This window comes from Cnephaeus nilssonii (genome assembly GCF_951640355.1).
Source record: "Cnephaeus nilssonii genome assembly, chromosome: 4".
In the NCBI taxonomy this organism is placed as follows: domain Eukaryota; kingdom Metazoa; phylum Chordata; class Mammalia; order Chiroptera; family Vespertilionidae; genus Cnephaeus; species Cnephaeus nilssonii.
Genome location: NC_137075.1, coordinates 83,419,633 through 83,442,214, shown reverse-complemented (window position 1 = coordinate 83,442,214; position 22,582 = coordinate 83,419,633). Strand labels below are relative to the sequence as shown.

Below are 22,582 nucleotides of genomic sequence, written 5' to 3'. Positions count from 1 at the left end.
AATTGTCTTCATGCCTTTATCATTCTAACATTAATAGGTGCTTATTATAGAAAATGTTGGGAAAAGCCAAAAGATGGAAGGGGAATTACCCATAATCCTACTTTACTACTGCTAACACTTTGTTCTATATGGTTTTGCGTTTTCCCCCCAACAAATGTTTATGGAGTGAATACAAAGCAGGGGCTGTTCTCATTGCTCCAGGAAAGACTTGCCGGTGCATCAGACTTGGATCTTGCCCTGAAGATGCCTCAGGGGAAACGAGACACACGCATGGCTTGAGAGGCAGAAACGCTGGGTGTCGGAGGCACGCACTAGTTGCCAGGTCATGGATCTCTGTAAGCCTCCCTTTCCGCAGATGTTAACGGGATCGGATAAATGGCACCTTCCTCACAAGTTGTTGAGGGGCTTCAAAGCTTGTAAAGCACCTACCACAGCGCCCAATGAATCAGCCACCATAGATGTCACAGCGATGACAGAGGCCGGCTGGCTGCAGAGCAAAGTCCACAAGCACTTAGAGACGAAGCCACTTGTTTCCAGAGCAGGCTCTACACCAAGCATGTCAAACTCACGGCCCACGGGCCGCATGCCTCATTTATTTGGCCCGTGTTAGCCTTTGAGTTTGACATGCTTGCTCTACACCATCGATAACCGCTTCAAGCACGGTGTCCGATTTGGTGAACCGAATCACTGCCCAGGCGTAACCATCATCGACTCTCGTCTGAAAGCTCTGCTCCCTGCTGGCTTTGAGAAGTCTTGGGTCGCCTGTCTGTTTTAGCTTCCTTGTGTCTTTGCCCTGCTGTTCAGCGGGAAGGTGTCTCAGGTCTCAAGAAGCAGATGGGGATAAAACTCCAATCTTCTCACTGTAATGAACTGCTTGGCTCCAGGCTCACCTCTCACCCCAGGCGGTTTCCTCCATTACAGCAAGACAGTGCCCCCGGGAACGCGGCCCAGCCCTGCCTCTCAGTGCCCCTCCACATGGACCTAAATGCACTTCCAGACCTCCCCTCACAGAGCCAACAAACAGCCAACAAACAGCCGCCGGAGATGAAAGCCAGGCCCAGGGCCCTGGGAGCAGCCGGGGGTAACCCCTGCTAAGGCACAGAAATAAGGGACCGGAATGAGCAGCGCCCTACAACTAATCCCGGCTCCTCGGGCCTCCCAGGGAGGTGCCTCAGGCTGTCAGGGCCCTGACCAGCCTTGGTGACTCTGTGCTGCCCCGAAGGCCCACGAGCAGGCCTCACCATGACCCAGGATGGGACCCCAGTGACGGGAAACCAGGCCCTTTCGATCTGAACATTTGGCAAAAGGAGTGTTTGTGCTTCTCCCTCCCCACTCTCTTTCCCGTGTGCAGCACCTAGATAAATTTAATGTAAAATCACTTTCTGTCATTTAGGCAAATCATATTCCCACAGTTCAGAAATCCGCACGTTATAAATAAAATATAAACCCAGACAGATCTGATGGAAGCCTCTGCTCTCAGAGGACAGTGCCGGGAAGCCATTCTTTTCTGCGAGGTAAGGAGGGATCCCCGCGAGGCCTGGGGGTCACGGCAGGACCTTCTCCTGACAGGGGGTGTCCCTCCACAAGCCAGAAGCTTCATAGGACCCTTTGGGAGAACTCCCTTAAAGCTATTTATCCACTTCTAGAACTGAACACGCTTATCTAAAGGTCAACACATCTCAGAAGCCATTTAACACACAGAATAACCACGGTCCAGAGTTGGTGAGTATTTTGTCCAGGGTCACTCAGCAGTATCCCAATTGTGGGACAAGAAACTCCAGTTTAGAAAAACTCTTGCCCAAAACTTCCCTGGTTCCAAATAGGAAATGTTGCAAATGAGTACACCTATCTTTAAAATACGTCTTTTTAAAATACGTCTGTAAAGTGAAATTCCACGTCACACCTTAGCATCCCCCCTCAGCCTGCTAGAGAATTCCTATATGGAAAACCTGGGTCCCAAACCCATCACAGATGTTCTTCCCGACTGTGAGGCCTGAACGCTGTAGGCGGCCCTACCTGCTTCACCTCCTGCTTTTGCTGCCGTCCAGGTCCGGTGGCAGCGTGCATCCGTGTGGATTCAAGTGGATGTCCCCAAGCCCACTGCCTTGCCCATAAAGTGCAGCATGGAGAAATCACAAACCCTGCCACAGCATAAGAAGCCACTGAGGGACGCAGTCAGTATCTCCCTTTAGTTTTACCAAACCCACGAACCAATTTTTCCCATCAAAATCGGTGACACACGGGCTGACAGCAGGACAGAATATTAAAAATCAGGACCTCTCCGAGAAATCCAGGCCTTATGGTTGCCATGCCGACACCCCGCGTTGCCAAACAAGTGCCTCTGAGGTCCAGAAGCAACTTGGCTGGCTCCGGAATAACCCAGACCTGGCGAGCACAGAGCTGCCCCCCTGGCCTGGCGGCTCTGCAGACCCGCCCTTTCCCAGCTCAGCTCTCTGACTCCCCAGGGGCGTGATGATGACGATGCCTGTCTGAATTTTCTCATCCTCTGTCAGCCGGGCTGGCCACATCATCCTCTAAGAATCTAAAAATCCCCACGCAGCGTCCTGGCCCAGCTAAAGAGAGCCGGGCCGGGTTTAGGAATGGCAAGGCTGGTGAGAGGTTAACCACAGAGTTCAGGGAGAAAGCCAATCCTCAGCTGCACCTGCCCCTTTGAAGTTAAACAAAGGGTTCAACTCCAGGAAAGGCTGAATATGCGTGCCCCGTTCTCCTCGGTTAGGCTAAGTCGGGCTGGAGCTGGCAATGAATGAAATACGAGAAGGGTGTGAAGCGAGGACCCCTGACTGCTCCCAGGCAGAAAGCTTACTTCACTCATCAAACCAGCACTTAAGTCTTGCTGTGCGCATCCATGTGGGGATGCAAGAAGCTTCCCGCACGGTCCATGCGTGTGACAGCTCACATTCAACGAGGAGACGCGGCCGATGACTGAGAACAGCACCGAAGTGAAATACCTCAGAAGACAGGGACACAAGGCAGGGCTGTGACAAAGGTGGTGTGTGCCTGGGGACGGATGACTATGGAACAGACACCCAGGGCTAAAGCTTAAGAACAGGAGGGAGCAGGCTATGCCCCTATGTGGCCCACGAAGGCTCTGTCACTCACTCCCCAGGAACTTCCACTCTCCCTCTCTTCCTGCACCTCCACGCCCTGGCTCCTCACACTTTAAACTTGGCCCTTTTCTAATCTGCAGCAAGTAAAACCCCACGGTAACCAGGACAGGGGGAGAGAGACGATGTTCACTAAAACTGCCCCTGCCCAAGACTTTGAATTGCCAGCCCTCAAAATGAGTGCTGCATGCCTCCAGCAGTACCTTCCCCTACCGCCCCCCCTCACCCCGCTACCCTCCCACCCCCTACCATTCTGGGGCTCTCAGTCTGAGTAGCCTTCTGGGCTGATCTCCAAGGGCCCGGGGAGGAGCAGGGAGAGGTTCAAGAGCAAGGTCAGGATTCTGAGGCAGAGGTAAATGTGATGAGACCCAGCCTGGGGTCCTGAGCAGCAGCTTCTCTGTGCTCCCTTCCCTTCCGTTTTCCCTCCTCTCTCCCCTCCTCCTCCTCTTCCAGCTCAGACCCTCCTCCCATTACCTCACACAGAGGCCAGAACATCTGGCCAGCCTGCTGGTCTCCTGCCGCTCTGGGACCACCTACCCTAAGACTCAGGATATAGAGGGGGGCAACCCATGGCGTGGAGCTCCCTCAGGACCTGGGGCCACTGCCGGTTTGGCTACTTCCACTCCAGTCTGTCAGTCCACCCAGATCCCAACACTCTGGGGTCTTTACACAGGAGGCTTTTCTTCATCAGCCTTCCTGTCCAAACACCCACAAGTGCTTTGGAACCAGTGTCCTAGAGACAGGGACCCTCAGCCCAGAAGGGGACATTCCACCTAATCGGGCTCACTCCCGGAGAGTTCATCCAGGCAAGGGTCTGGGAATTGGGGGAGAGGGGCTGGGGAAAACCCCAAAGTCTCCCCAGGCAAAGCCAGGAAATATGGTTCCTTTGCAGGGGATTTTTACTTCTTCTCAGTGGGTAACAAGTCAGAATCTGGAACAGGATGGGAATATGAGAGCACTTCCACACCGATTTCCCCCCTCCGCCCCCCGCCCCCCACACCCATATTCTTGGGGCTCAGCTGCCTCAGCACAAACATCTCGAATTCTCCACACAAGCCTTGGCCCTCCTGACTCTGCACCTCCCTCCCCAGGCTCACCTCTCTTCATGCCGGAATGGCTGCCCTGCTCCACTCCCCACCCTCGGCCCCACACTTTGCTCTTCCTCCTCCTGGTCCTCGTCTGGCCAGGCTGCATGCGCCCAGCAGCTGGTCCCCAGGGTCGCCCAAGGCTCTCGCCCACCACCCGCCCCCGTTGGAAGGTTGGAAGAGCGAAGCCGGCCGAAGCGCGCCGAGGATTCCGCCTCAACAGGTGCCCCAGCCACAGAGCCGTCACCCCGCGCCCCGGCAGGCACGCCCCCTGCAGGACGGCGGGGACTCCGCACGCCCCAGCTCAGGTCCCCAGAGAGCCCAGGGCCCTCGCAACTCCGCCGAGGCCCTAGTCTCTGCCGCCTTTGTTTCCCCGCTCGCCTGGACCTCTCGAGGCTGACCTCGTGAAAGGGAATCTCCGAGCCCGGGCGCAGACACTGCCCGCTCACCTGTCGAGATGGGGTGAGGGGCGCGTACAGGATGAGAACCCGGGGGTGTTAGTGGAGAGTACTCCGCGCTGACCCGAGCTAAGAAGGGGACGCAAAGCCGGGCGCAGCCCAGGGCCACCCGGCCTCATCTAATGCCCCCACCCCCACGTCCTCGGCCCCCAGGAGGTTGGAGAGGGTGCGCGGTGCGCATGGCCACCTACGCGCTTAGCCGTGCGCGGTTCCCACTGCCGGCTCGCTGAGCGCAAGGTACGGCCACCTTCCCGGGCGGGCGACGCACCGGCAACCCTCGGCCCCGGCCCGGCAGCGCAGTGTCGAGAGAACCGCCACGTTCCCAGTCGCGCGCGCACGCCGGGCCCACCAAACTTGCAGCACTTTCTCCCAACCCCCACCCGCTGTCACCCTCCCTCCATCCTTGCGCCCTGGCCTCGCTGGCCCGGTGGAGGTTGCCATAACAACAAGCAGGAATGCTCCAACATATACAAAGCCAGCCGGTCGCGGCGGGCACACCGCCCCCGGCCCGGCCCCACGCCCTCGGCAGCCGCGCGGGGCCAGGACGCGCGCCGCGGCTCACCAGCCGGCTGGCCCGGCGCACAGAGAGGACTCACAATGAGCGGGATGGTGCGGTCTTCGCGGAGCTGCTCCGGCCTTCCTCCGGCCTTCTGCGCGCCCCGGCCGCCAGAGGATGCGGCGTGGGCTCGGTTGTCCTGCCATAAGTAGTAGAAAGTGCCCAGGATCCAGGCTACGGTCAGGATGGCGATGGCATTGGCGCGGATCTTCCTCATGGTGGGCGGGAGGGCGCCCCGAGTGGGGGCCCGGGCCGGCGAGCTCTAGGGGCCGGGGCGGGGGCGCTCGCAGCCCCAGCTGTTTGTTTTCGCTTGCGCCCGGCTGCTCAGTCCTGCAGAGCAGAAAAAGGAGAGAGGTGGGGGTTGGGGGGGTGATAGGGAGAGACAGGCGCGCGGAGCGATCCTCACGGTCCTAATGCCCTTCAGCCCCGCGCGCGCGCTTCCCCCGGGCGCCCATTCATTCGCGCGCAGAGCCCGCCCGGCGCTCCAGCCCCCTCCAGCCGTCCCGGCCGCTGCGCTCCGCTAGAGCCGCGCTACGGGTGCGCGGCGGCGAAGGAAGGCCCGGCGAGGCAGACGCCCGTGGCCGAATGGCGACGGGCCAGAGTCTGTCTCGGCTCCCAACGCTTGGCGACAGAGCGCCCGGCGGCTGCCCCCGCGCGGCCTTGGTCGGTCCCGCCTACCTCCATCCACCCCCGGGCCGAGCGGCCCTGAGTCACAGGCTGGAGATGCGCGACCCCGGCCCGGGCCCGCGCTGCGGAGCTGCGGGTCCGAGCTGCGCTTGAATTGCGCTCTAGCGCGGGGTTGAAGGTGTGTTCGGCGAGTCCTTGCGAAGGGGCGGCTGGGCGGGAGGAAAGTCTCGAAGTTTGCACCGGAATCCCCTTCGGCCTAGGATTCCAAGCGTCCCGAGTACCCGCCCCAGGAGAGAGGGGAAGCTGGTGCACTTGACATTCGAAGAGAGGCAAGGAGAGGCGATGCTGCTGCACAGCCGGTGAATGGGGGTCCACCCAACCCACATCTTCCAGTTTTCGTGATGCTTCCCTTCATCCTGCCTCAGTGTCCCCTGGACAACCCTGAGATCATTTCACCACTCCATCAGGAAGAAGGGAGGCCAGGAAGCTTGAAGGTTCGCCCAGGGCCATGCGACTAATTAGTGGGCAGCGCCCAGGGTAGAAGCCATCTCTCTATCTGACACTTCGGGCAAAGTACAAAACGCGGTGGTGAGAGACACAGACACAAAAATCCCTGAGATTCTGCCCCAGCCGCGGCGGCACTGAGAACCCCGCGTGAACCACGTTCACTCCGCAGAAGACAGGGGGGCTAGACTGGTTCTAGGAGGCCAGGACCGCTGGGAGGCACAGCGCAGACACTAAATGAATGGATACTAACGGAACAAACAAGTGGGGGTCACAGAGGGAGATGCAATGCATTGCCAGGTTAGGGAAGGCTTCTCACAGAAGGTGAATACATCTTTGGATAAATTCGTAAGAGGCAGGGAAGAAGGAGGGCAGGCAGGGTATGGGCTGCATGAGTAGCCAGAGGGAAGGTTCTGAGGAGGGAGGTATTGGATGGGTTCAAGGCAAAGAGCTGCCTGGCGTCGCTGGGGTCCAGGATGCCGGGAAGGTCTTGATGGAAGCTGAGATTGGCCAGGTTGGGCAAGTCTGGACTCAGGGAGGCCCTTGAGTGCCAGGGAGTTTGCTTCCTGCTGGTGCCGCTGGGCAGTGGCTGATCTGAAGGCCCAGACAGGGTCCTTCTAAACCAGGGGTGGGGAACGTCCAGCCTGTGGACCCTGTGAGGCTCAAGAAATCATTAGGTCTGGCCCTGCCAAGGCATTAGAGATGAGTTCATTAAACGTTTGACCAAATACAGAAGGCCAGTTTTTAGGTTTATAAGTCTGTATGGCCTGTGAAGGATGTTATAAATATCCAAACGGCCCTTGGCAGAAAAAAGGTTCCCCACCTCTGTGCTAAATGAAGCCGCACACAGTGGGGTCACAGCTCATGCCTTACTCCACCCTCCCCCATCATCACCACTCATTTCCCCGTTTCTCCAGCACTCAGGACTGAACTATGCAAATAATAGACGCAGGAACCATGGGGCAGACCCAGAGGTCATGCCCTCGGTGGGAAGCCAGGGAGCCCTTGCTCCTTAGGAATCAGGCCGACAGGCGTCTCCAGACAAGAAAGTGTAAGGGAACTGCCCTCCTGGCGTCCCCACTTCACACAGGCTTTCCGTCAGCCAGGCTGTCATTGGCTGCTCCCCTCATCTCAGCCTGTTCTATGCATGTCCAGTTGCTTTTGGTCTTGAGAGAACTAGGTGAGAAGATGTGGGATCCAAACTCATCGTATTAACCCCTAGTCACTAAATGAAGTCGACCCTGCTAGCGGTTCTCAACCTGTGGGTCGCGACCCACAGGTTGAGAACCACTGCGTAGAGCCTAAGACCATCGGAAAACACAGATATTTACATTACGATTCATTAACAGTAGCAAAATTACAGTTATGAAGTAGCAACAAAAATAATTTTATGGTTGGGGGTCACCACAACACGAGGAACTGTATTAAAGGGTCGCGGCATTAGAAAGGCTGAGAACCACTGGCCTAGTGAAAGGCTCCAAACTCATCCCTAGGCATGGGGGTGAAGCCGGACCATACCAAACTGAAATCAGGCTGGTGGGGTGTCTGATGGCACCAGAAGGGGGGCTCTATGAGGAGAGGGAGGGAAGGAGGAGCTGGAATTTGGCAAAATTTGGAATTTCTACAAGTCTCACCCCTTATTCCCCAGGGCTCAGTGGCGAGGATGCTACACATCTGCACCAAATTGTCACTCCCTGGTAGCTCTGTCCCAAAGAGAAGCCTTCCCCATTCTCCCCGCAACTCTCACCAGAAAACCCCACGGAGCCGTGGCCTCTCTGGACGGTGTTAGACCTCACGGCCAACCCTTCCTCAGATGGACACAACCCACTCTCCTGGGGCTCGGGGTAAGAAGGCAGGTAATCACCATGCTCATGTGACCACGGAAATTTGACACGGAGCTTGAGTGATGGGCCCATCTCTCCTCAAGCCACTGGAAGAGATGGGCACGGGCAGCTGCCGCCTCGGCTGCAGCCCACGGTCTTTCTTCCAGAGTCTCATCCCAAACAGGCACGGGGCTGAGCCTCGGCGTCCCCGATACGGGTTCCCGTGTTCAGAGAGGGTGGTGAGCACTGCTTCCGCTGCCGTCCTAGTCTTTGGTTCCAGCAGAACCACAGAATCAAAGCAACACCTAAGAGGCAGTGTTGCCTAACATTCGTTGAACCTCGAAAACAACAAGCGTGATAATAATAGCTACATTTCACCGAGGACATAGCAGGTGCCAGCTGCTGTGCGGCATCTCACACACAGTATCTGTCACACACCCACACCCGCAGGCCGCACTCAGGCTCTCGACAGCAGAGTCCCACCGCAGGTGAGTGGCGGGGCCGGGTTCCAGTCCGCTTTCCCTGCCAGTGTCCAGGCACTCGTGCAGGGCTTCTGAGGCCGCTGGGAAGTCTGCAGGGAGGTCAGAAGTTCTGTATGCAGGGACCCCACTTCGCCTTCTGGGCCGCCACTTCCCCCTCTGTAAAAGGAGGATGACCTCTAAGAGATGACCTCTAAGATCCCTCCGACTGCGCTATTTTGGGCTTCCAGTTCCTTGGGCATATTCTCCGTTGTGGCTCTGCTCTTGGGCATGGCCTCCTTCTAACACTGCTTAAGCCAGCACTCAGGTAAGCTGGACAAAGTGCCATGTGTCCCTGGCACTCCCAGAGGCCCCAGGGAACTCTGCCCCTGTATTTGATGGGGGATTTGGGTGGTGGGTGGATGACAGAAAGGAAAAAGCGTATCCCTCAGTGTAAGACCCTAGCTCTGGAGTTTGATAGCCTGAACTGAAATGCTGGTTCTGTCACATATTAGGAGAGTGACTTGAGCAAATTCTTAACTCCTCTCAGCCTCAGTTTCCTCAACTGCAAAATGGGGCATGACAGCTCTTAACTTGCAGCATTGCTGGGAAAAGTAGGATGAAATAAAGCATGCAAATCCAGTGCCTGGTAACTGGCCCAGTCCTCTGGAGGCCCTCTCTCACGGGTGCTGCTGCTGGCTGCTGGGAGAGGGGGACTCCTGAAGGGCCTGCCAGGGCACACACACGGGATTGCTGGGCCCAGGCAGGCCTCTCAGCCACACCCAAGGTCCATCAAGGACAATTGCCTGCCCTGCAGTTGGGTGGCTGCCTCTTCCAGTCTCTGCTGCGTGGACTGGAGGGAGGGTTGGGGGGTCGGTGTGCAGGGCCCCCCCCTCTGCTGGTGTCTGTTCTTGACGGCATACCCATTGCCCTTGAGACCCTGGGCCAGCTCAGAAGCCTCTTGTCCTGTCTGCAGCTGCAGGGGGTCCCGGGAGCTGGATGAGGGGAACAGCTTAGACACCCATGCCTGCTCTAAGCAAGAAAAGAGGCAGGGATGGTGGACAGGATGTATGTTACCATGCAACAGATACATGGTCTCTGAATACTCCCTAAGAGCCTGTGAGGAAGGTGTGACCATTTCCTCATCACAGAGAGGGACTGATGCCTGCAGAGGTCAGGCAGCCACCAAGTGGTGCATCTGCTCCCCACTGACAGGTGTCCACATTTAACACGCCAGTGTGTCTAAGGAACGGTTATTTATAAGTGCAGTTTCCATAAACTGTATAGATGGGGGAGGAGACCTGGCTCTGTGTAAGGAGCTCCAAGAGTCGACTTATTAGTCATCATTCTATTTGTCTGATAACCATGGCTTTTCATATCAGTTTCTGCCGCTGGAATGTCAGCTTCTTTGAGGGCAGGGGTTCTGATATGTTTTGGTTACTGCTATCTCCCCTACGCTTAGAACGCTGCTTGGCATGTAGTGGTACATAGTACATGCGCATTAAGTATTTGTTGATGGAAGGAAGGGAGGGAAAGAGGGGAGACAGAGGTAAGGAAAAGGGTAGGGTAGCTCTGTGAAACACGCACTTCTCCTTCTCTTTTTAAAATATATTTTTACTCGAGACCCGGTGCACGAAATTTGTGCACAGGTAGGGTCCCTAGGCCTGGCTGGCAATCAGGGCCTTCTGGCTGCTGGCTGGGGCCTTCCTTCGTTCCGTGCTGTCCCCTGGTGGTCAGCGCACATCTTAGCGAGCGATTGAACTCCCGGTCTCCAGGTCGAACTCCCGAGGGGACAGTTTGCATATTAGCCTTTAGATCAGGGGTCCTCAAACTTTTTAAACAGGGGGCCAGTTCACTGTCCCTCAGACCGTCGGAGGGCCGGACTATAGTTTTAAAAAAAAACTATGAACAAATTCCTATGCACACTGCACATATCTTATTTTGAAGTAAAAAAACAAAACGGCAAAAACACCCGCATGTGGCCCGCGGGCCGTAGTTTGAGGACGCCTGCTTTAGATAGATAGATGATAGATAGATAGATAGATAGATAGATAGATAGATAGATAGATAGATAGATGATAGATTGATTTCAGAGAGGAAGGGAGAGGGAGAGAAAGATAGAAACATCAATGATGAGAGACAATCATTGACTCAGCTGCCTTCTGCACACCTCCTACTGGGGATGGAGCCCACAACCGGGCATGTGCCCTGACTGGGAACCGAGCTGTGACCTCCTGGTTCATAGATTGATGTTCAGCCACTGAGCCACACCAGCCAGGTCATGAACTTCTCTCTTAAGTCAAGCACTTGAGAGTCCAGTGCAGGGATAGAGCCCAGAGGAAAGGAGGATGCATCTAGTCTCAGTGTAGTGAGTAACCCAGGTCCCCTAACAGTGCTTCCTCAGAAGCACCAGGCTCCCTCCCCCAACCATTGGCCAGAGGCCAAACCCTGCTGCCCCAGCATGAGGGGGTGAGAAAGTCCTCTGTAGTCCCATCAGAAGTCAGGGTAGGAATGACCAATTTGGTGGATAACTGCAGAAACTATGAATGTTATTACCGATCATGAAATAACCCAGCTGTTGCATTTAGGAATAATAGGATTGCAGAGTCTGAGGGCTAATTAGAAATGTGTCAAGTGTTTTTATCTTAACAGCAAGGAATTCCTACAAAGGGGAAATGCATAAATAAAGCCATCTGGTCAGCAGAATTAGTCTGCAGGCAGAGCACTGTCCAAGTCCTTCCTGACCACCCCCACCCCACCGCCGCCATTTCCACCACCTTCTTCTTGGTCCCTTCCCCTCCTCCACAACCTCTGCAGAGCTGAATGGCAGAGGTCCTCAGGTCCATGTGGCCCACAATGTGAGGCCAGTGCCTGTCACATACCTGAACGCCCTGGAATGGGAGTTCCTCTGAGCAGGGCCTGGCAGCTTCTTTTGTGTATCACCAGTTCCTCTTTAGGCATCATGGCAGCACTCACTAAACATTTGTGCAACAAGCAAATGAATGAATAAATACCTAAGGCAGTAGGCTGCTGCTTCTCCCCATTCTGTCCCATGGAAATGCTACATAGACTGTAAAGCCAAGGCCTGTTTGCCCATCGGGTGGTATTGCAAGTCCTTTTCTTTCCACTCCTTCTTGTACACCTACTATGCCAGGCACTTCTAGGTCCCAGGGATATAAAAATGAACAAAGACTAACATACCTCCATGTGGGGTTGGGGGGACCAGAAGAGATAAACCAAAGAACTTACATGCTTATATGCATAGCCCATGGAATAGGGTAGGGAAGACCTCGGGGGTGGGTAGAGACTGGGATTAGGTGGGAAAGGGAGAGAGAATGGGAGATATATGTAATACTATCAACATATATAAAAAATAGCCCTAGCTGGTTTGGCTCAGTGGATAGAGCGTCAGCCTACGGACTGAAGGGTCCCAGGTTCGATTCCAGCCAAGGGCACATGCCTGGGTTGCGGGCTTTATCCCCAGTGGGGGATGTGCAGGAGGCAGCCAATCAATGATTCTCTCTCATCATTGATGTTTCTATCTCTCTTTCTCTCTCTGAAATCAATATATATATACTAGAAGCCCGATGCACGAAATTCGTGCACGGCGGGGGGTTGTCCCTTAGCCCAGCCTGTACCCTCTCCAATCTGAGACTCCTGGAGGGATGTCCGACTGCCCGTTTAGGCCCGATCCCATCAGGAGAGGGCCTAAACGGGCAGTCGGACATCCCTCTCACAATCCAGGACTGCTGGCTCCCAACTGCTTGCCTGCCTGCCTTCCTGATTGCCCCTAACCGCTTCTGCCTGCCAGCCTGATCACCCCCTAACCACTCCGCTGCCAGCCTGGTTGATGCTTAACTGCTCCCCTGCCAGCCTGTTTGCCCCCAACTTCCCTCCTCTGCCAGCCTGGTCACCCCTAACTGCCCTCTCCTGCAGGGTTGATCACCTCCAACTGCCCTCCCTTGCAAGCCTGGTCCCTCTCAACTGCCCTCCCTTGCAGGCCTGGTCCCTCACAACTGCCCTCCCTTGCAGGCCGGGTGCCTCCCAACTGCCCTCTCCTGCTGGCCATCTTGTGGTGGCCATATTGTGTCCACATGGGGGCAGGATCTTTGACCACATGGGGGCAGCTATATTGTGTGTTGGAGTGATGGTCAATCTGTATATTACTCTTTTATTAGATAGGATAGAGGCCTGGTGCATGGGTGGGGGCCAGCTGGTTTGCCCTGAAGGGTGTCACAGATAAGGGTGGGGGTTCCCTTGGGGTGTGGGGCGGCCTAAGCGAGGGGCCTGTGGTGGTTTGCAGGCCGGCCACGCCTCCTGGCAACCCAAGGGGAGGCCCTGATATCTGGAATTTATTTTCCTTCTACAATTGAAACTTTGTAGCCTGGGGCAACAGCCATTTCTGGGGCGGCAGCCATTTCTGTGGCAGTTAATTCACCTTCTACAATTGAAACTTTGTAGCCTTAAGCGGGTGAGCCCGGCCAGGGTGTACGGAAAGCTTTGCTTCCCCTGTTGCCGCCAGCAACCCTGGCCTGCTCTCTCAAGCTCCATTCTGCCGCCATTTGTTTGAATTTGTTTACCTTTTATAATTGAAACTTTGTAGCTTGAGTGGAGGCTTAGGCCTGCAACGGCTATGGAAAGCTTGGCTTGCTCTGTTACCTGGGAAACCTTGCTCTCTGTGGCTGTAGCCATCTTGGATTGGGGTTAATTTGCATACTCGCCCTGATTGGCTGGTGGGCGTGGCTTGGCTGGTGGGCGTGGCTTATGTAGCGGAGTGATGGTTAATTTGCATATTACCATTTTATTAGAGAGGATATATATATATATATAACCTGATCCCAGCTCCTGAGGAGCCCAGTAACTGATGATAATGGGGAGATACAGAAACAGGTGGGCAAGATGTGGAAGGGAATTCTGGGAAGAGAAAGAGGCAAACGAAGGAACTAAGATCTGGAAGTGTATGGGAGCTCAGGAATGGTGAGTGGTCTGGTGTGTATGGTGTCGGGGGTGGTGATGGTAATGAGGTTAGAGAGGCAGGTGTGGACTAGTTAACTGACATCTGCTATGCCTTTGTAAGAAGTTTGGATTTATTCTGGTAAGCCATGGAGAACCATCCAAGATTTTGAAACAGGAAATGACATAACCAGTTATGAGTTTTCACGAGGAGGCTGAAGACTAGTGGCAGGGGATCACAGTGATAATGCAATTCTGTGGGCCTGGATTAGTGCAGGAACGCTGGAGCAGAAGAGAAAGAAGGTAGACGCAAAGAATTTGGTGATCAGTGGGAGGTGGAGGTGAGAAAAAGGATTTGAGAAGAACATGTAAATGTCCTGTGTAGGAGTCAAGTGCTTTGGTGTAGGGTAATCATGAACTGACATGGGGAATACAGGAGGAGGTGCAGATTTCAGAGGCATGTTCAACTAAACTTGAGTCCTCTGGGGTCCGTTCAGGAAGGCAGCTGCAAGTCCAGGTCTGGTGCTCAGAAAGAGGAGTGGAAGAGGCCAGTCAGGTAGAGATAAGGAAACCAGAATACAATCGGGGAAAGACATTGCTGGTGGCTGCCCATGTACCGAGCACCGAGGCATGGGGGAAAGGCCATGTGCATCAGAGATTAGGACCTTTGGATTTCTCATGAGAAGATGCAGAGAACTGAGATATTTTTGGTCCTGCCTCCATCAGATGCCCTGATTCAAGGCCCTGAACCAAGCTCTTAAGAATACTCATTTCTTTATCAAGGGCCTCATCATTTTGTACATAGTTAGGTTGGACCGCACACCTAGGGCTGGGACAAAATTTGGCTCAAAGAGAGGTTAGATGATAAGACCAGAGAGAATTTGAACGGAAAGACCCATGGACCTGATCCTGTGTTTCCTTCAGCCTAACAGTATTAGTATAACTGATACTTCCATTTTTCTTGAGAAACTGGGAAGCAGAAATGAAGATACTGTTCCCAGGATTGGTATATATTTTGAAGCTCTCAGCAAGGCTGAAAATACCCATCGATATATTTTGAAGTGTAATTTCTACTCCCTTACCAGCTGAAATAATTGAACAGGATGAAAAAGCTGTTAATGCAGGAGGCGTGTAACATTAGATCCACACTGCCTGGAAACTTACCATCGCAACGCAATTGAGGGTTTTCAGAGCCAGTGTTTATAGTACAGTCATACATGCCCCCTCTCCCTGAGCCACCCTCCGAGGCCATCAAAAGGCCCATCAATCTGGCTTGGATACTGAAACCATTCACAGTGTCTGGAGCTGATGTCAAAGCAGAAAGAATCTTTTAAAAAACCATCCTGCCGTTTGTCAGCGTATAAATCTTGGGGTGTTTCCTCCTGGTAGGTGCTATAAACGGTTGGGGCTGTCAGTGATGGAGCCAGTAGGGGCGAGCTCTGCGGGGGCATGGCCACGCACATCCTCCCCTCTCCCTTCGCATCCCGCAGGTGTCCGTGCACAGCTTGTCCTCTTATTCTGGTCTAGGGTGGCATTTCTCCCTCCAGCCCAACAAAAACTTGCCTGCCTCTGCCTCCAGCCCTGCACAGTAGGTCCAAAGGATGCAAGGTCTTCAGCACAGGGTGTGGAGGGGTGTGCCGCTTCTAGACAGAAAATAGACTTTACGGACTTTCATCTTTTCTGTCAATGCCTCTGTGAATCTGTGTGTGTGTGTGTGTGTGTGTGTGCGTGTGCGTGTGTGTGTGTGTGTGTAAGTGTGCTATTTTCCAATTGGAATTTGACTTCAGGTTTTCCCTGGAATTTGACTTCAGGGTTTTCCAGGAATTACTGATTTCTTTCCCTATATTTGTGTCCAGTGATAAAGATTTCTAAATCCATGTCCAATCATTTATCTTTCCTTCCATTTCTCAATCACATATTTCTATAAAGGCCAGTATCTAAAGATGGAGCATTTGGTGTGTTCTTGGGCAAAGGGGGTGATCAGGAGGAGGGACTCCTGGGTGTGAGTCCCGGGCATGCCACTAGCTAGATGTGACACTAGGAAGTCACCCAGATCTCTTTCTTATGTTTAAAGTGAAATCTTTGGTACAAAAGGACTTGGAAAGTGCTTTCTAGTGCTAGCATTTTAGGATTCTATTTATTTATTTTAATATTTTAAATCATTCCCCGTCCCAGCAAGAATTATTGGCAATAAACTGAGCACAATTTTCTTTATTATCATTTGGCCCTCCTGCATATATTACATACCCTACATATACACCCCAAAACTTTAAAATATTCCATTGGATCAGTCTGAAAACCTCTGGGTTACAGCATACCTAAAAAGGAGAAATTAGAGCAGTGTACAAGAAATTGGCACGTCCAGGGATCCGCCGAGAAGAACTTGAGAACAGGAGTGGGAGACTTTTCACTGTACGTTTTGTACCTTTTGAATTTTTTACCCCATGCATTTATTACCCCTTCCATTCATTTATTTTAAGCAATAAAATAAAATAATTATTTTAATTTAATAAATTAAATTTTAATTTAACTCATTAAATTAAAATTTATTAAAATTTAATTTAATAAATTGAAATTAATTTATTTTAGTTTAATTAATTAAAATTAATTTATTTTAAACAAGGGTGCGGCCCCTCACATCTGAATCCCCTCCTTCCCGCCACCCTTCCTCTGACTTCTGACTCCTCCTCCTCTGGCTGACCCAGTGCACTGCTCTCTGCCAGGAAACAGCTGCGCCCCCTAAGGTCCATTTCCCAGACAGGAGCTGTCACGTTTCTTTCTTCTGCCATAGGCCTTTCTGCAGCTCAGTTCCCGGGGGAGAGGAGCCCACCGTGGGGCTGGCATCATAAGCTGGAAGCTGCCCTTCAGCCCAGGCCCTGCCTAAGACCAACTCCAGCCGGTGGCCAGCAGCCTGCTCCCCTGCTGCCCCAGGCACCGAGGGGACCTGTGGCTGCACACCGCTGCAGGCTGCCCTTGCCACGGACACTCCGCTGGGCTGTCGAGCTGGTACAGGGAATCCATTCAAGGTGTGCCAGTAAGAGGATGGCTCCCCTGGCTCCAGCAGCCAGATGGGCAAAGGAGCCCAGGAGTGCAGCAAAGGGAGATGTGCATGCAGCCAGATTCTCCAGATCTTGCCATTCCCTCTCAAAGACAGACTGCCTTTTGTTTTGTTTTTTGCTAATATAACATGAGGACAGGAACATAAAATAAAAAAGAAAAACAGCAAAAGGGCCAGAGGTGAGTGGGGAGAAAGGGTCATGAAGGCTCCCTGTCCTCCTGGCCCCACCCCCACGCCACTTGCCTCCACCTGGCAGAGCTGGGTGCAGTGTCTGCTGGGCCCCCTCCCCTAGTTCCATCCCCAGTGCCCACTCCTCCACAGCTTTCCCGCAGCGCACCTAGCTTCCACTGGGCCTTCCTTTCCCACCTCCTTTTCTGATGATCACCTTGGGTGGGTGCGGGCCCCTCACATCTGAGTCCCCTCCTTCCCGCCACCCTTCCTCTGACTTCTGACTCCTCCTCCTCTGGCTGACCCAGTGCACTGCTCTCTGCCAGGAAACAGCTGCCCCCCTAAGGTCCATTTCCCAGACAGGAGCTGTCCCCTGCCCACCACAGGGATGGTCAAGGCAGTTCCTCTACTCTCCACTTGCGTGCCTTGCACCCAACTTCCTTTCAGATGGGGGTGAGTGGTCCCCCAACAGCCGTGGGAGGGTGGGGGCAAGAGGACAACTGAGAGCCATGGCAGAGTCCGACTCGGAGCAGCAGACAGACGTGCACATGGTAGAGCAGACACAGACAGACTCCACGAGATGTAACGATACAGCCCAGGAGGAAAACAGCTGCAGGGAAAGATGAAGCAGGGAGTGAAGACCAATAAAGTGTCATAAGTACTAAGACCAGACAAGGCCTGAGAAGACACCATCCGGAGAGCAGTGAGAGGACAACCAATGTCGGTGGATGAGGTCAAAGAAGAGAAGCAGGGGGACGGGGTGGTCAGCGTTCGAGGGGCTGTAAGCCAGAGGAATGGCACAACAGAAATCTCTCGGGAAGGGTCACCCAGCCCCCAGGCTGCTGGGCTTATTGGCTACAGCAAGCAGGATCTATTTAAAACATACCAGGCATGTTGCCTTGTTCTGTTTCTCTGCCCAGAAAGGGCTGGAGCCAGAGGCTTAGGGAACCATTCCAGCATTAGGACCCTGCACGGACCACAGGGCCGAGAGCAAGAAGATCCCTGCCCCATCTGGGAATCACCTGCCTCTCCACCCCCACACAAGCTGCCAGCCACTAAGCTCGCAGCATATTGATCACAGTCCCAGAGGTTGCGTGTGTTATCCACTTCCACTGGGAAAGACTCAGTGAGCTCCTTCCGTCTTCAAGCTTGTCAGAAAGCAGATGCTGCTCAAATGTGACATCTGCTCTAAAGGGGGGCTGAAAGGGAGCTCTCCGACCAGTGGGGATATTCTTAATGAGGACTGGAGAGGCCTGGGTGATTGGATTACAGACATAGAGAGAGCATGAGAGGACATCGAGGATAAAATGGCCCTAGGGGAACCATATGGAACTCGAATTGGGAAACACCACGAACCTCACTCCTTTCCCAAGACCTACTGTGTACCTTTGGGAAGCTCAAATCTGGCAAAGGCCTGACTCCGCATCCACCTGCCATAGAGAACAAAGTAGGCTGGGAGCTGGGAGCAGTGGCCAAGGAAAGCCATCCCTGCAAGCTCTGCTTTCCCTTCTGCCTGAGAGGGTGGGAGTGATGGGTTCTTCCTTCCCTGGCTGTTGAGCCCATAAGCTGTGTGAAATACTGCTCTGCATGAGATTTATGAGTGATTTATTGGTTTGTGATCAAATCAAATTTTGCCTGCCAGAGAAGTCGGCTTTTCAAAATAAATTTGAGGTCAGTTCAATCCAATGTTTAAAGAGGAGGCCTGTGGGAGGTGAATAACCATCCCGGTTCACGTCGTAACTTTGGAATTTTGATTGTCTGATTTGGGTCGACGTGGGTTGAGGGTGGCACTGTTTATAGATCCACCTATAGTTTGCAATCAAGCATTACTTTAAAACAAACACAAAACTTAGCTGGTAAGTGTATGCAGGAGTTATTGCTAAATAGGAAAACAAAAAACGTTATTGTGGAAACTTTCAAATATATATTTAAAAAGTAGTAAGCCTAACATAAAAAACCCAGCTTCAACAATTATCAACTCGTGGCCAATTCTGTGAGAAACACGGACTTCGAGCCAGCTGACAGAAAGAATGAACTTTTCAGTTCAGGACACTTGGGTTATCCTACTGAGGCTACAGGATCCAAGTTTCTGCATAAATGCCTCAGACTAGAGCCTAGAGCATGAAGAGAAGGGCAGAGAAACATCAGTGCTGGTTAACAACCACAGAAGAAACCTGGGACTTAATAAACAAAATAGTATCTCTCTATACCCCTCTCTCTCGTCTCTCTGTCTCTGAAGGAGAGACCATGCACCGGTAATAGTAACAGTGGCTGCCTTTAAGGACTGAAAAGACTAGCAAGGAGATTCCCTTTTCCTGCTACATGTTTTTGTTTTTTTAATATGTTTTTATTGATTTCAGAGAGGAAGGGAGAGGGAGAGAGAGATAGAAACATCAATGATGAGAATCATTGGTCGGCTACCTCCTGCACGCCCCCTACTGGGGATCGAGCCCACAACCTGGGCACGTGCCCCTGATCAGAATCGAACCTGGGACCTTTCAGCCCACAGGCAATGCTCTATCCACTAAGCCAAACCAGCTAGCGCCCTGCTACATGTTTTTAAAAGTTTTGTGCTAGGTGCATATATTACCTATTTTTTAAAGTAACTTGCTAAAAACAAACATCATGAAGTTTTGCAGTAACCAAGTCCACTAGGAATGGCAAAAGGGCAAACTGCCTGCACTCGGACCACCAGATCTTCATAATATTTTAACCTTACAGTAACTTGCTCAGCTAGATGAATGTACAACTTTCTAATTCCAAACTGTACACCATCAGGAGAGATATTTCACATTTAAAAAAAACACACACCCAAAACAAAAACCAGCCTTAATGGTTACATGGGTATATACATTTATCAAAATTTCACCAAGCTGTACTCTTAGGATTTGTACACTTTACTGTATGTTCACTATACTACCATCCAATAAAGTATTATTAACAATAACAACCTCAGCCTTTGTGTACAAACAAGGCAAAGAATTTGGGGGGTTACTGGGTTGGTGGTTCACAGAAAGCTGTTGTTTTGGGAAAACAACACGATGAGGACTTTTTGCAAAAACTTGCTCTTTGGAAAGCGCCACTACAGCATGTGCTTTTGGTTAAGCATTCCATGGCTGAAACGCAACTCTATGCTGAAATGCCGAGAGGATGAGGCAAAATCTTGGCCAAGGTCAAGCTCCGCTGATGGTTGAGAGGGGATGGCAGCCAACTGCTCTGCACTTGTATAACATTTAAAAAGAAAAACTAACTCGGAGTCATCTTCTCTTCCTTTTCTGAGCCAACTTTAGCCCTGCTCGTCGTATCCAAGAACGCCGAGGAAGCCATATGGGCTGCAGCACACGCCGGCCCATCCTCCCGGGCCAGACAGACAGATCTTGATTAAAAAGAAACGAAGCCAACTGACTGGGGCTCCAGTTGGCCCTATGGGATATAACGAAAGATGTCTGAATTTTGGATAGAGTTGGGGTCCCTCTAGGAGAGGGCAGAGAAAACACTTTAGCTTCCCTTTAGGCTCTCTGGTCACTCTTTCTGGAATAACAACCAATCTGGTAGGAAATGGGGCTCACTGGATGTGTAGGTGATTACTGTAACAAGAGCTTCACGTTTAGCATCCTTGGTAGACCTCACACCACGCCCGTACACCACACCCTCTCTGGGATAGAAAATAGGCCCAAGGATGGACCGGAAGTGCCTCTTCTGCCAGGCCGTAGGGAATGGACACAGAGGGAAATGTCTTTCAGCAGCTTATAAAATGCAAACTTTATAATTTGCACATGACTGTCTAGCTTGGCAAAGGTCAGCAGGACAAGTCCAAGTTGAGTCACGGTTATAAAAAATGCAGGTCCCAGACACTGCCCAGCCTCCCTGTGAGTTCATGTCTTAGAATTCATGGTGGATAACAATGTGTTAACAGTGTTGGCCCCTCAAATTTTCTTAGGTAATCATGACAACATAAAAAAAGAGAATATTTTTAACTTATTAGTTTACTACTTTCCCTTTAAAGTCCCCAATTCTACTCAATTCTCTGTTTACAGTATAGACTTAATTTCTCCTATCCTTAAAATGAGAAGCAGTCACTCTTTTTTTAAAAAATATATATTTTATTGATTTTTTTTTTTTTTACAGAGAGGAAGGGAGAGGGATAGAGAGTTAGGAACATCAATGAGAGAGAAACATCAGAAACATCCATCAGCTGCCTCCTACACACCCCCTACTGGGGATGTGCCCGCAACCAAGGTACATGCCCTTGACAGGAATCGAACCTGGGACCCTTCAGTCCGCAGGCCGATGTTCTATCCACTGAGCCAAACCGGTTAGGGCGAAGCAGTCACTCTTTTTTCTCAATATCCTCCCATCTAGAATACTTGGGAAGCTTGCCTCATTTCCATTCTGCATTTATCTCTTATTAAACCTTATAGCACTAGTAGGGTGGCTGAAGATAAAGATTTCTTTCTTTACTGTTAAATAGTGAACTGAGTAGAAATGCGAGTTCCCTAAGGCCACACACACACAGCACAGCTTGGTGAGAAGAGCATTTTGATCCTAGGGGGAGCGCCAGATGGAGGCAGCAGGCACTCCCCAGTCAGGGAGGCCAGGAGGACATGGTGTGGCATCCTGCTTCCCTCCCTCCCCTCCTTCCCATGCACAGTCTCCGTTCCCAGGGCTGGGGGCAGGAGGAGAGTGTGCAACGAGGCAGAAGACTCACGTCACCCCCGGGAAAGCGCCGCGTAAAGAAGCAGCGGGATGAACTACAGAATGCTACAGCTAAGAAGGCCCTAATAGCACATCTAATTCCAACTCCTCCTTTTACTGGTAAATAAAGGAGCCCAGAAAAGTTACACGATTGGTCCAAAGATACCCAGCAATGGCCAGACCCAGAACCCAGGTCACCAGCTCAGCCCTCTGATCCTCCACCTCATGACAGAACTGAGTATAGAAAGGAGCGAAATATAAAGCCCATGAACTGTACTCCCATCACCACCACCAAATAAACGTACCTCTTTTAAAACAACCGTCTCAATCTCCCATTTCTTTTCAGCCCATTAGCTCACTAAGCTCAAATTTCTGATTCCTCTCCAGCCTGAGTAGTCAGGAGCCCAACTGTGCCCAGCACGTTGCAGCCTGAGAAGGGAGATCTTTGGGAAGCAGGAGTAGAATATAAGTAGCCTCTTCAACTCAGGAATATTGTGGACCACACGTCATGCTTATAATAATGCCGACTCTAAACTCAGCAGCTTTTGAAGTTTACGCTGGCAGAAAGGCAATGGGCTACCCATTTAGCAAGAGAGAGAAATTTAAGAATGAATAACAAATAAGGAAGGAGGACAATGCTTTGAGTTCAGTCTGGAGGGTGTGAGATTAACCACGCCATTCAAGAGAATGATCTTCAAGGCAGTCACATTAGAAGAGGGACAAACCAGGATGCATGAACCAGGTCCCTGACATTCCCTGTGTGCAAATGAAGTCAGTTCTTGATTTCCCACCAGCGATACCCATTTGTGCCCGCCACCCACAGTGTCTAGGGACCTCCAATGGGCTGTCTGCAGACAGAGCTGGTGAGTAGGAAACAACGGTCTGATGTACTTCCCACCTTCCCAAAAAAATGTACTGGAATTCCCAAAAAGGGCCTTGATGCCTCGAGCAAAAAAAAAAAAAAAAAAAAAAGAGTGATTAACGTATGTCCTAGTAGGCTGGTGGGGCAGGTACTTATGAACAAGTGGGCCGGTGGCATGTCAGCGCTGCTCCATCACCTGATGCAAAACTG

The 22,582-nt window shown here is 52.1% G+C and overlaps 1 protein-coding gene across 2 annotated transcripts in view; it reads right to left on the bottom strand.

The window, feature by feature from the left end:
* Positions 1-22,582, bottom strand: part of GALNT16 (polypeptide N-acetylgalactosaminyltransferase 16) — a 105,983-nt gene that overhangs the window by 79,397 nt on the left and 4,004 nt on the right. The window contains exons 1-2 of one of the 2 annotated variants that reach the window (XM_079767515.1): positions 11,519-11,602; positions 5,265-5,554 (exon numbers count right to left, since the gene is read on the bottom strand). In XM_079767515.1, coding sequence (XP_079623641.1) covers positions 5,265-5,441 — 177 coding nt within the window. In that variant the 5' untranslated portion in view covers positions 5,442-5,554; positions 11,519-11,602. Of the gene's footprint in view, positions 1-5,264; positions 5,555-11,518; positions 11,603-22,582 lie in introns of those variants that run through there. The other variant, XM_079767516.1, reaches the window with a different exon arrangement.